Source organism: Aythya fuligula, chromosome 11 (assembly GCF_009819795.1).
Source record: "Aythya fuligula isolate bAytFul2 chromosome 11, bAytFul2.pri, whole genome shotgun sequence".
NCBI classification, from domain to species: Eukaryota; Metazoa; Chordata; class Aves; order Anseriformes; family Anatidae; genus Aythya; species Aythya fuligula.
This window is the reverse complement of record NC_045569.1, coordinates 10730684-10744315: the sequence shown is the minus strand read 5'-3', so window position 1 is coordinate 10744315 and position 13632 is coordinate 10730684. Positions and strand designations below refer to the sequence as shown.

The 13632-nt window shown below is 61.6% G+C and overlaps 1 protein-coding gene across 3 annotated transcripts in view; it reads right to left on the bottom strand.

The window, feature by feature from the left end:
- Positions 1-531: 531 nt before the first annotated feature.
- Positions 532-13632, bottom strand: part of ZNF609 (zinc finger protein 609) — a 48077-nt gene continuing 34976 nt past the window's right edge. For 2 of the 3 annotated variants that reach the window (XM_032195132.1, XM_032195133.1), the window contains exons 3-10: positions 13065-13290; positions 6661-6748; positions 4196-6548; positions 3568-3931; positions 3147-3322; positions 2797-3013; positions 2613-2682; positions 532-2490 (exon numbers count right to left, since the gene is read on the bottom strand). In XM_032195132.1, the coding sequence (XP_032051023.1) occupies positions 2484-2490; positions 2613-2682; positions 2797-3013; positions 3147-3322; positions 3568-3931; positions 4196-6548; positions 6661-6748; positions 13065-13290 (3501 nt within the window). In that variant the 3' untranslated portion in view covers positions 532-2483. Of the gene's footprint in view, positions 2491-2603; positions 2683-2796; positions 3014-3146; positions 3323-3567; positions 3932-4195; positions 6549-6660; positions 6749-13064; positions 13291-13632 lie in introns of all 3 variants that reach the window. The other variant, XM_032195134.1, reaches the window with a different exon arrangement.

Genomic DNA, 13632 nt, shown 5'->3' with positions numbered 1-13632 from the left:
GGTGGGGCGTGAGCTCCCAGGTGTGGCTGTTATTCCGAGCTCATTAAGAACCTGCAGTTATTGGTGCCTCTCCAGCAGGCACCCCACACTCGCAGCTGCTGGCGCTGTCCCTGGCCGGCTGGACCTGCAGTGGGGCAGCCTTGGTGAAGGGCTGAGGCTGCGGGGCTGGTGCCAGGGGAGGACAGGACCCCGCTGCGTGTGCCTGGTCAGGGCTCTCACTGCCCCAGTTCCAGCACACCCACCCCATTAAATAGCTGTTGCCTGTTAAAGCCTCAGTTCCTCCTGTTACCTCTCAGCGGACCTTCCCGACAAGTCCCTCATCAGTTATCCCTTCAGCTGCATTCCTAGGGCTTTGAATGGCGCTGGGATGCTGTGCTGGCAGGTCCCCACAGGCTGGGCACCGTGATGGTAGTGAAGGCCCCCATGTCCCCTCCACCCCAAAGCCCAGCGTCCGTGTTGGCTGGGGATGGAGGAGTCGGGGGGAGCAGGGACAGGAAGAAAAAGCCACCCTCACAGGTTTGTGATTGTCTCTTAAAAAGATTTATTCTCTCTCCTTGCCCAAATGTACAAAGGCAAGAAGAGTACAGTTTGTATATATATATATTTATATATATATATATAAAAAACAAGGAACTTGGTAATAATGTACACTTTACAGAAGGGCAGAATCAGGAAGACTGAAATGAAACCCAACACAGCAACTCCAATGGAAACGAGCGCTATAAACATCAACGGTGCAACACCCGGGCGGGTGCCCACTCACGGGCAGGGGCTGGGGACAGGGCCCCGGGGGGCTGCTGGGGGCCCCGCGGGCAGGGGCTGGCCCTGGGAACGTCCAAGGGCCTCGTGCTGCTTCAGCTGCTGGCTCACTTGACACCTAAAGGGAGAGGCAAGCGGGTCCCAAGGAGATGGGAGCAGCCCCCCCCCCCACCCAGGCACCCTCCTCATGCGCTGGAGCAGCCTCGGTGGGGTGCACCGAGAGGCTCCCCGCGTCGCCCCGACCCCACCACCTCGCAAAGTCAACGAAGAGAGGAAAGAAAAAAAAAAAATGAGTCGAACTAAGAGGCGTCGAGGAGAGCAGGCTGGGGCCGCCACGCTGCCGGGGTCAGAACCGGGGGCAGCGAGCATCTCTCCAACCAGGTAAAGTGGGTGAGGGGAACGGGGCGGGGAGGATGGGACGGGACAGGGGGAAGAAAACAAAACCCAAAAACAACAGCTTTCAAACAATTGCTTTTTACAGTATGTACAGAGCCCGGCGGGCAGAGCATCCCGGTACAGCGACCCCTCAGGGCCGGGTGTGACGCGCGCGCACGCACACGACGGAGACTGCCGCAGACCGAGGGGACCCCCCCGGCACTTCCCCGGCCTGGGAGGGACGGCGGCGGGCAGGGATGGTGGGGACAGCCGGGGCGGCCGCGGGCCGAGGTAGCGAGGTGGCCCGGGGGGAGCCACACCGCGGCTGGGGCGGGCAGAGGACCAGAAAGCCCCTGTCCTGGGGCGCCGGGAAGCGGCTTCGGGGGGCTGGTGCCCTGCACCCCGGGTGCCTCCGGCAGAGCCTAAGTGTGCTTGTTCCTCGCCGAGCTCTGCTCGCAGCCTGGGGAAGCCGACGGAGACAGGGAAGAGAGGACGCGAAGCGTGGCCGCTTTCCCTGGGGCGCAGGGCAGAGGAAAAGCCCCGGGGCAGGGTGGGTGGGTTGCAGAGTCACAGCTCAGAAACCAACTCGGAAGCCTCGGAAATGAGCTTCAGTCAGGGCTGGACCGTAACAAGGCACTGGGGGAGAAACCCTGGCAGCAGGGCCGGGTGGTGGGTGCTGCTCACGGCAGCCCCCAGCGCCCCAGCCCGGAGCCGTGGGGCTGGGAGAGGGGCTGAGGCCGATGGAGGCAGGGAGGCCGCCTGACCCGCTGATGTGCACACCCCCATGGCTGCATCCTGTGAAGCTGCCATCCCCCCCCCGTGTCCCCGTCCCCTGCCTTGGCCCTGTGTCACCCACACGGAGCTGCTGGAACTTCCATTCCTGAGACCGTGCCTCCCCTCGGGGATCGGCCCCACAGGTTGAGCCTCACGGGGGGGACGCAGGGAGGGGGGCCCCATCCTGCACCACCCGCCCCAAGTCCTGTGATGCTCAGCCCCAACGGAGACGCGGCGACTCGCAGGGGCACAGCAGGGCCACAAATCCATCGAGAAACCTCAGTGCTTCCGTTTCCTCTTCATATGCACCAGGCAGGCGATTCACTTCCATCCCAAGTGCCGGTGCCCAGTAGAATAAATATTTCCGTAGGTACCAGCTCGCCCGCTCGCCAAAGGGGAGGGTGTGGGGGGGATTCAGTGTGTGTCCGACGGGGGGAGAAGACAGAGTCTGCCTCAGATCGCGGCAGGAACGTCAAGCAGAACAATTAACACCATTCAACTGATGTCTAAAGGAGTCTCCAGCGTGTCCCCATGTGAGCCAGTCACATGTCTCGTACAGCCCAGGCGTCCCGGCCTCACGTCCTGCCGAACCCAAGGCCCCGTCAGCCCCTGCCTCCGCCAGCCCCCGCCGAGGGGCGAACCCCAAACCTGCGGCTCGAGGCGGCCCCGTGTCCCCCCCTCGCAGGCAGCCTTACCATTCTCACCTCCGGGGCGGTGGGTATAGGGAGGGAGCGGAGCCCTGCTGGCTGGCCACGATGGCTGTGGAGGACAGACCTGCAGGGAGAGGCCGCGTCAGGAGGCTGGGGAGTGCTGGAGGCGGCCAAAGCAGAGCTTGCCGCGGGGGCTCTGGCTCCCCAAACCCCGCCAGGGGTGAGGTGGGGCTCTCACCTGTTGCATAGGGCAGGTTGTACTGCGCCGGCAGCAGCGAGTACCCGAGGTGGTGGTGGTGGTGATGTGTCGAGAGCAGGCGCTGAGATGGTGAGGTCCGGGGACGGTCCGCGCTCCTCTCCCCGCTGCCAGCTCCCCCGACGCTGCTGCAGCTCCCGCCGCCCCCCACCACTCCGCAGCCGCCGCGGTCCCTCTCCTGAGATGTCTTCTCACTTATCTGCAGAGGAAAAAACAAGCGGGCACTGAGGGATGCGGGCGGGCAGCTTGCGTTGATGGGGCCGGCTCCATCCCCACCACCCCAGAAGCTGCTGCACAGAGCTAGGCCAAGCCAGCGTGCTCCTGAGCCTCACCGTGGGCGATTTGCTCTTGTAGTGGCTGGCGTGCTGCTGCAGGATGTCCAGGGCCTTGGACTCGGAGCTGGATTTACAGCTGACACTGGGGCTGGCTCGCGACTTGTCGCTGTCATCGCTCCCGGATGCCTTGCTCCCGTACGGGGAGAAGGAATAGCTGGAGGGAAGGTACGATCCTGGGGGGAAAGAAGGCAGTCAGGGCATGGGGACACAGTGGGTTTGCTGCACAGGAGCCAGTAAGTTGTGGCTGTAACCCGGTGAACATCCCAGCAGCGGCACGAAGACCACAGCAGATGCTCCCCTGCCCACCCCCTGATCGCTCCCAGAGCCTGACCCACAAAAACTACCAGGACACAGGCACAGCCCGGGGAGGGATGTCCCCCCAGGGTGAGATGTCCCCGAGATGGCCGTGGGTCCCTACCTGGGTAATTCTGCATCATGACCGTGGGCATGGCCCGGTAGCTGGGGTGGTTGGGGTCGTACGACTGGCTGTAGGAGTAGCCGTGCATGTAGGGGATGTAGGACTGATGCTGTGTGAGGGGTGAGGACACGGGGACGTGGACGCTGGGTCTGGGGTCCTTTCCCACCATGCGAGCCTCCTCGGTGGGGGTCAGTTTGCACTCGGAGCTGGTGCTCTCCTTCCCGTCCTCCTTGGACACGTCTTTGCTGCGATTTCTTTCTTCCTTCAACTTTCTGTCCCGCTCCTCTTTCCACCGCTCATCCTCCGTCTTGATGTCCGAGTACTTCGCAGGGTAAACGTAGGTCCACATACGGGGCTCTGCTTCCTGCAAGAACCAGATCAACGTCAGAGCAGCTGCCTCCCCCTGGCCCCACGTGCCCCAAAACTGGGCTGGACTGGGAAGAGACCAGAGCAGCCGCCCCCCCTTCCCCAACCTCATCCTTGCCAGCCCCAAAAGAACCTCGTGGAGTCCCATCACGGCAGGAACAAGTCCTGGAGCAGAGGACAACACACGTTCTCCACACTGTTGGCCCCAGGCAACCTACAGGAGAAACCCCACCGAGGGGGCAGTGAACGAGCACTGCATTACCTGTCTGTACCAGAGCACGGGGTCCACCTCCGCTTGCCGGCCGCACTCGGAGCCAGCCTTCGTCTCAGCGGTCTCCTTCCCGAGGTGGCCGGCCTCGCTCAGCTTCACCTTCAGTCCCTCGGCCACCTGGCTGCCAGACAGCTTGGACGAGTCCTCCAGCTTGGGGATGATGACGGATTTGGCCATGTCGGCACCTCCCTGCTCCTTGGCCTTGCTCAGACCCGACTTGACGAGGTCCGTGAGGCTCGGGGCCTTGGTGAGCGTCGGGGGCATGGGCGGCTTTTGCTTCCATTCCTCCTTGAGAGCTGCCTCCCTCTCCTTCAAGCCCAGCTCCGCTTTCTTCTCCAGCCCTCGCTGCTGCTGCTGCTCCAGGCTCTGCCGCTGCTTCTGCTGCTCCTCGTACTGCTGGCGGTAGGCAGGGTTGGTGCTCAGCAGGTGAGCGTGGTAGCCCTGCTCGTTGTAGCCGTAGGGCGGCACGTAGGCGTACTGGTTGTAGTAGAGGGACTGCATGTACATGTTGGGGCGCTGCTGGATGACCGAGGGCTGCTGGCTGGAGCTGCCGAGCTCTGCCTTCTTCTCTTCGCTGCCCTCGCTCTTCACCTTCACCTCCGGGTTCTCCTGTTCCTCATCCTTCTTCAGCTTCAAGGCTTGTGTCTCGGCCGCAGCCTGGCTGCTGGGGTTCAAGGGACCTGGGCTTGCCTGGGGGTAGCCAGGGGAGTAGTAGGTTTCAAAGCCTTGGTAATAGGGAGACTCTTTGCTCTGGGGTTGTGGGGGGAAAAGAGCTTTTTTGGCGCCTTCCTTGACCAACTGCTCTGGGTCCTTCGCCTTCACGCTCTCCAGCTTGCCCTCCCCATCCTCCCCGGCGTCGGAGATGTCCGAGTAGGCTGGGCTGTTGGTTTTCACTGAGCTCGCCTCTGCCCCGTTCTGGGTGACGACGTGAAGCGGGGTCATGGGTTGGGCCGGGTTGGTGTTCTCCAGCCTGCTGGCACCACCAATGGAGGGGCTCGGGGCATTGTCAGTGAAGCTGTAGATCTTATCTGCCTCAGCCTTGATGCTGGCAAGCCGGCTCTGGTGGGGGTCGGACGAACCGTTCAGCAGCCCCTCGCCTTTCGTCCCGAGGTCGCTGGATTCTCCCCGGAAGGGGCTCTTGCCTTCCTCTGCTCTGCAGACCTTGCCGGGGGTCAGAGGGTTTTCCACCTCTTTGGGCTCCTTCTTCTTCTTGTCCTTCTTCTTCTTCTCCTTGGAAGGGGTGAGGGCGGGGTTGACAGTGAAGGGCTCTCCCATCACCGTAGGCTTGGGCTGGATGGGTTTGAGCTGAGGGCTGTTGGGCATGGTCTGGACCACGGCGGTGGTGAGGCCCGTGGAGGAGCCGGGGCTGGCGGCGGTGAGGGTGGCCGTCTGGAAGGTGTAAATCGGCTGGGGGGGAATGGCTGGTGCGATGGGTCTGGCAGACTTCAAGCTTTTGGAAGGCATCTTTTCCTGCTTAGCACCAGATGCCTTCTTGGACTTGTCCTTATCAACGCACCTCTTCTCCAGTGAGTCGAAGCCATCGTTACTCGTTTCATCGGCCACCGAGGGCCCGTCCTCAGAGCCGTCGTTGGACAGGGCACCCGGGTCGGTGTCTCCTTCCCCCCCCAGCTTCTTCTTGCAGGGCACCTTGGCGCTGAACTTGCTCGACGGGGACGGGCTGTGGGGCTCCATCAGACGGACCTTGGGGGTGGCCGAGCGAGCCGGGGAGAGCGAGCCCTTCTGCGAGACGGCGGCACCGTTGCAGCTCCCGATGTCGGCGTGCAGGGAGGGCTCCTCGCCGTACTCGCTGTCCACATCTGCCTCCAGCTTGCTGTCGTCATCCGTGTGCGCGTGGGCCTGGTGGTACTTCAGCCCGTTGATGTGCTTGTACTTCTTGTTACAGTTGGGGTGGGGGCAGTCGATGAGGATGGGAGAAGGGCAGTTTCGGTCGAGGACAGCCGGCTCCACCTTCACCGTGGCGGGGGGCACCGCCGCCGAGCCCATCGAGTTTGTGCGGATGCGTTTGCTGCCCTTGGAGTCCTCCGAGCTGGAGTTCAGCTCCATGTCGGAGAGGGGTTTGCTCTTCCGCTTGGTGACAGAGGAGGGACTGGCCTTCACGTCCTCCGCCGTGCCGCTGGGCGGCGTGCGATGGTCCGAGGAGTTCTGGCTTCCCCGGCGCCCTTTGCTGTTGGCTCCCGCCCGGGTCTTGCTGCTGTTGCTGGTCCCTTTGCTGTCCGAGGCGGCGGCCGTCTCGTTCACGGGCGTGTTGCTGTTGGGGCGCATGCGCTTGCCTCTGCCCCGGCCGTTGCGCATCTCCAGGTCGCTGGTGGGAGAGTCGCAGAACCTGCGGAGAGGAGGATGAGGATTTTATCACACGACGGCCCTGCCGTGCTTCCCAGGGGAAGGGGCCCAAAGGCTGAGCCCCCGTGGTGCTGCCGGACCCGGCAGGCGCTTACCGGGGAGGCGCCCAGTCGTGCTGCGTGCAGTCGAGCAGCGTCCCCACGTACGTCTTGTTCCTCCAGGTGACGTTGACCACCAGCATACCTGCAAGGCGAGGGGACAGCGTCACACGCATTCACGGCTTGAGGGGCACCACGAACTGGGCTCAAAGCCCCCGGGCTCCACGGGTGGTGGTGGCGGTGGGAAGGTGACCTCCGGGGAGCGAGGGCTGCCCGTGTCCCCACGGAAAGGCCGGTGGAGAGGACGCTGCCACCACTAGATGGCAAGCTGAGCCCGGCGTCCCTGCGCAGCCACCCGCCTCTGATGGCCACCCCACGGCCCCGCACTGGGGCAAGGAGAAGCCAGCTCTGAGGAAAAGCCCTGTGTCCGCTGCTTCGCTTTGCTCCTGAGCCCCCAGGACACCCAGGGAGACCCCCGGCGAGGAGTCAGCCCCGCGATGCCGCACCTGGGGCCGTGTGAAGGTGTCAGGCAATGCTGTGCAACGCCGATATTGAAAACCAGCAGGCGAGTGGACGTTTCAGCTTTGGGCAAGGAAGAGAAACAGCCTAGTGAGCACAGAGCCGGAGGAGAGCCCTGCCGAGGATGCAGCCTCAGTCTCTTCCTAGAAGGTCTTGTGCAGCATCTCCGGGCCCTCCCCAATGCTGCACGTGGGTAAGACCCAGCCTGCGCCCGCCCCGGCACTAGCACCTTCACTGGCCTCTCGTGGCCAGCAAGCTGCAAGTGCTTCCACCAGAAAGCAATTACACTAAATAATCTCAGGCCATTAGCAGAGTGAAACTCAAGTGGATATTTCCTCCCAGCGATGGACTGCTCTGATTACTGCATAACTAATTTGACCAGGAGCAGAGTCCATTGCGCCGAGTGCATTTATCTGAGCAAGGTAAAACTTGGGAGATAGAAATCTCATTTACAAGGGCAGACGAGTGCAGCTAGATATACAGCCGCACGGCCCTGGAAGATGGATGGAGCCGAGCGAGCCCAGAGCAGCTGTGCCTGAAGCACATTTGTAAATCTCGGTCCACATCCTCGCTTGCGAGGTGCCAGCAGCCAGCTGCAGGCTTTGGAGTGATAATGTATGAAACGGAGAGATGCTCGCGGAGCTGTGGCCCGAAACGCAGGTTTCCTAAACAACAAGCAAAAGCCAAGTGCTCTCTGTTCCTCCTCCTGGAACACACCGGCAGCTCCGATGGCAGCAGGTCACGGGAAGGGGAAGCAGATCAGCAGGAGGGGAGGACGCGTCCTGGCTCCGGAGCAAGGCGCAGACCTTGCGAGGCTGCGGATGCAGGCAGGACGCATGCAGGGAACGCAGCAGGCGAGGAACGAGCAGAAACCAACGTGGGGGCCACAGCCCCACACGAGGAGAACGTGGGGAGAGAGGGGGAGCCGATCCCAGCATGAAGGGTGCCCACGACGCCCGGCCCGAGCCCCGAGCCCCAGCACAGCTCATCCTTCCCCCGGCCAGCTATTTGAAGGCAAGCTGCTGCCACAGACATCAGCCGCCCGTCCCCCTCCGCCTTCCCGCGTGCTGCTAGAAGTTAATTGCGTGACAAGCCACCAGAGGCTCTGCACATCCCAGGGCTGGCGTGTGATATTAGAAAGGACGTTCTGGCGTTCCTCCCTGCTGCCGCGAGCACAGCAGATGAAAGACGGGGGCTGGCGCGCTCGGCGGCCGCCCCTTCCTCCCCTCCGCAGCAGCAGCCCGGCGCGGGGCGAAGCACAAACCCCGCGACACGTCCCAGCCTATATTTAACCCACTGCAACCAATCGCGCCAAATCCCCTCCTAATCCTCCGACAATAACCCAGGACAATTTAAAGCACGGGGATAGATGCTAAGCAGCTTTTTAACCCGCCGTCCCCTGTGGCAGGAGGGGATGCTCGTGGATGCAAGGACGGAGAGCAAGGAGCGACGCCCTGCGCTCGGCGTAGGATGGCAACGTGTCACCGCTGTCCCCATCAGCCTTTGTCCTTGAGCAGAAAAGCCCTGGGATGCATCGGGCTCTGCTTTAGGAAGCTCTCCCTGTTCCCTCGGAGGGCTGGAGATGCTCAGGCACAAAGAGCCAGCAGCCTGCAGCCCCTGTGATGCTGCCGTGCTGTGCGAAGCCCGCTGGGATGACTCCAGCCCCACCTGCTTGCACGGGAAGGTGACACTTTGGGAGCGCTCCAGCGATCGATCCTGCCCAAGCCCGGCTGCAAAGCGCTAATGTCACTGCAGCAGGGCCCAGTCACACCCGGCAGGGGAATTACAGGAGGGCTGACGCTGCTGGGCTGCTGCTGAGGAAGGCGGCAGTGGTTTTTGCTGTTTTCCTCCACAAATAAAGGCAGGGAGAGGCAGCCTGCACAAAGCCAGGAGCTGGCACGGGAGCAGGGCCCTGTGATGGATGATGACACTGCTGGAGGAGCCGTGCTGCAAAGGGAGCCCTCTCCCCGTGGCCTGAAGCCCCTCCAGGAGATGCTCCCAGGAGGGTCAGGGATGGAGCGGGGCCCCAGGGGTGGCACCGAGCCCCCATCCTCACCCTCCCAGACAATCGACCCCGGCTGAGCTCCCAGAGGAGCGAGGCACAGCAGGTCGCAGCTCGAGAGCCTCCTTGTAAACAAGTCCCTTAATCCAGCGCCCGGCGGCTGAGGCCAGCCCAGCTGCTGTTCCCCAGGGCAGCTACACGCGTGGCGGAGGGAGTTCGGCACCGGCAACAGCCCTGTCTGGAGCAGAATATTGCTCACCTGTTGATAAAACAGCCTTCACACCAAGCTGACAGATGCTGAAATAAACAGTGCTTTGAGAGTGATAAGCAGTGCATTAGCTCTTCCCGAGCTCCCTGCCTCCCCGCACTGTCAAGCATTCTGCCAGCAAATATTAGATAGGAAGCGGCCGCGCTGTGGGAGTACCAGGAAATTATGCATAATAAAGCTCCACTTCTCTCCGACGACGTGCGAGCAGCCGCCTGGCTTCCAGGGCTGATGCTTCCCCCTCCGATGGGTGCCGGAGGGGAGGCGTCCCTTCACCTGCCATCGCTGATCTGAAGCCGAGAGCGGTCACGGCCACGCCGTAATGGTTTTTGGAGGCTTCAAAGGGCTGCGCTGAGCCCGGGCAGGCTGCTGAATGGCTCGGCAACCTTGGAGGGTATTTACAATCGCTCACGACTTTTGGAAATGCCATTAAAGCAAATGAGAAATCCATATTCCCAGGCTCCTCTCCCTTGCTGCATAAGGCTTAAAAACTCATCTGTTTCTGGGTTCAAGTTCTCATGGCTACGAACGACGGATTTTGCTCACAGGGGGTTGTGTCTCCCCCTCTGAAGCCCCAAAGCCCAGCTCCAAGCAGCTCAGTTGTGGCCCACCCCCGATTTAAAGCAGCCCCAGCAGGACCCTCAGCAGCAATGATGCTCCCAGCCACAAGGCAGGGCTGCAGGATCCAGCGAGGCAGCGCGCCGGGCATGCAGAGCCAGCAGTTTGGGAGAGGGCTCCCTCCTGGTCATGGTGAGACCTTCCACTGTCTGCCCTCGCCTCCAACCCTGCCCATCCCTATCACCTCCCAGCTGCACCCCTCCTGCTCCTCCCTCAGCTCACACCACGTCTCCAAGCTCATGCTGGGATTTTGCAGGTTGGGCAGAAACAAGAGGCCGTTTGCCTCGTTCCTACAAGGGTTTGAAGCCCAGACACCAGCTTGTTTGGGCCACACACAGCCCCATCAGGTGGGATCTGGTCTGGTCCTGCTCCTGCTGAGCACGGGCAGGGATCTGCTGGCCCACAGGTGACACCAGCGAGGAGGATGGAGGAGAGCCGGGAGCTAACGAGGCAGCGAGCGGAGCGATGCTCTCCGGTATAATTAGATCAGTTAATAGTTGCTGCAGATCGAAATCGCACCTAACAGAATTAGGGAAACTGCCAAGACAGCTGCTCCCATGAAAGGCATTTAACAAAACACATTCCCTGCACAAGACGGGCTCGGTGAAGGGGCGGCCATGCATGGAAGCTTCCTCATCGTGGTGGTGGGACAGCCGGGGGTGGAGAAGATGATGGTCGTGGCCATGAAGACACTTGGACAAGGTTGGAGGATGTCGTGGAGCTCCTCGGAGCTTCACGCTCCCTCCTCTGATGGACCAGCTCTGCTTGTCCTTCCGAAGATGCGGCAGGCTTTGTCTTTATGACACCTTCTCCACAATTTCATGGCCATGAGGACAACCCAAAAACCATTTCATGAGAAAAGGGAGCCACGTTGCCTTCCCCCATGCAGCTGACCCCTTCCAAGGAAGAGTTCACATCTTCAGCAGCCACAGCCAGCCATGAGACAAACCCACTGGAAGAGGAGCTGTGAAGCTGGCTGAGCCCAAATACACTTCTGCAGGCACGCACAGCGCGGTGCCGATCCCCTCAGCTTCTTGGCGTGGTCAGGAGCGAGTGGAGAGGAGCAGCTGGCAGGAAGGTCAGCGTTGGAGCGATGACCGCGGGGCAGCGATCCCTGAAGGGCAGCTGACACGGCCGAGCTTCGCTGCTGCCCCCGCTGCTCCCCAGGGTCTGGTGGGGCTGTACGTGGCAGACCGGGAACGACCGAGGGAAACAGCAGGATTTGTATTCTGCGTGACAGGAGTGCAGGGTTTGCTGCAAAAGCCATCGCTCCTGACAGCAGGAACCAAGCCGCAGCCAGCAGAGGCAGGCAGAGAAGGATCTTTGCACAAGTTCATTGAATTACTGCGGACTAAAAATAGCCGAGCTGCAGGAATCGCAGCGCGCCTCCGAGGCAGGGTCTGAGCCGAGAGCTGCACAGGCGAGGGGAGATGCGGCAGGACAGGCAGAGTGTGCTGGCTGGGGAGGAAGGGGAGGCTGCACACAAACACCCAGCAATGATGCTGAGGGAGAATGGAGCTGGGAGACCAGCAGCACGGCCGCCTCCTTTGAAGGATCCGAGGGCCCTGCGCAGCCACCAGGGCTCGTGCGCTTTGTGGAGTGATGCGGAGCTGCTGTGGGAGCAGAGATGTTTTGGCTCTCTGCCTCCTGTGGCCCTGGGGATGCTCTGTTTGTTCCTCCTTCCATGGCCAAATGGGCTCCGCTGTCCACCACAGGCACCTTTTTGCGATTTCCACCAAAAAATACAAAATAAAAAAGCTTTCCAAGCTCTCATCAGCCCTCCCCATGGGGGGCTCCAACTGTGCCAGTAAAACCAGAGCCCTGGGGCTCTCCAGCTGCAGCTCAGGGGGGTTCTGGAGTCACGCAGGACCTCATCACCTTGGAAGCACTGCCGCCAGGCTGGTGCTGACCCTGACGGCTTCCCAGGCAGATCCCACAGCCCTGGGGCCAGCAGAGCAGCAGCTGCACGGCCGCTTGTTCCCTTGTCCCCACCAGCAGGGCGAGCTCCAAGACGAGGATCCCCGGGGTCTGATTTTACAGCCTGTGGCTTCCTCCTGCCTCGGGAGCAGCAGAAAAAACCACCCTGACAGCTCCCCGCTGCCACAATTCGGACGAATTTTTCCACAGTGAGCAGAAGGGGAAGCAGGGAGGGCTGAGGAGCGTGAGATAGCTGGAGGTCCCCATCCCAAGCTGTGCTGGAAGCGGGCCTCCAAAGGAGCTCTTGGTTACTGGCCGAGGCAACCTGTCAGCTGGCCCCTGTCACCTCTGCTCCTCCTCACCTTTGTGCCTCTGGGCTCTGCTTCTGCTTCCAGAGCCAGCTGAAGCCAGACGAGTGCGAGGAGTTCACCCCAGGCCTCCAGAAGCAGCAACCTCCCATGTCCCGAGGAGGCTGGAGGGAAGGCCAGGTTCCAGCGCTCGCCGTGGTCCGCTGAGCCACCTATTCATCCCTGTGTGACTTGGCAGAGCCCCAACAGCAACTAAAACCCATCAAAGGAGCTGGGAAAGCAAACCAAGCTGTGCGCAGATGAGACGAGCTCCAGCGGAAAAAGGTTCGATTGGCTTGGCAAGAGAGACGCGAGCCTGATCTCCTGTCGAGTCTATTTTGAAAGCTCCGCTGGGGTTTTTTAATCCAGCAGGAGATTTCTGCTGCCTCCCAGGGCTTGAGCGCTTTTGTGACAGACCTGCAGGTTGCCAAGTAGAAATGAAGTCAACTCTGTCGAGTTCCCATTCGGGCTGGCATGGCCTCTCCTCTGGCACCTCCAGGAGCAAGTTAGCTCTTGCAGAAAGGCAGAGAAATGGCAGCTTAGATTTTCACCCACTGTCTGGGCGACAGGATAACACAACGCGCTGGGCTGACGCAAGTTTTGGCCTGTTACTCCCTTTGCTGCACAGACTAAGAGCTGCTCCCACGCAGCTACTCTGTCCTGACCACCCAAATTGCAGCAGAAAGCCCGAGATGTGCCAACGAGCAGCACAGCAGGGACAGGGGAAGAAAGGGATTGCCCCAGCTCCACAATTTCGTTCTCAGAGAGCAAAAAGCTCGCCGGTGCCACTTACCGTCCTCAGTCTCCTGCCAGACGATGCCCTCCAGGTTCACGCTGGTGCCAGGCTCGCAGGGGCCGAGGCACTCGGGCTCGGTGGCCAGGGCCACGTCGCAGGTATTCACCCCCACGGAGCGGGTGCGTACCATGATCTGCTCGCAAGGTGACGAGATGTCGTTGTTGACCACGGGGACGAGGAGGTGCAGGGGCAGCACCGCGGGCGTGGAGACCGGAGACTCCATCTGCAGGGAAGGAGAAACAGGCCGGTCACCACCGGGAGGGGAACAAGTATCAACAGGCAGCTACATTTCTGGAGAACCTCGAGCCCAGGGCAAGCGCCAGGAGGCGGTTCAGGTCCCACACCCCAACGGAGGACAAGGATCTCGTCGGTCTTTCCCACCCCGGCGTGCCCACAGCCACGTAACCCCGCAAAGCCAGCGCTTTGTAGTCGTGCAGATCACGCCCCTCGGCCCTCCGCGGGAGATAGCAGCTCTGCTGCTGGGAGCCGGTGCCAAGTTCCTTCCCCGACCGCTTCTGCTGGTCAGCGTGCCTCCTGGCCAGCGCTCAGATGTTAACGCAGTCCG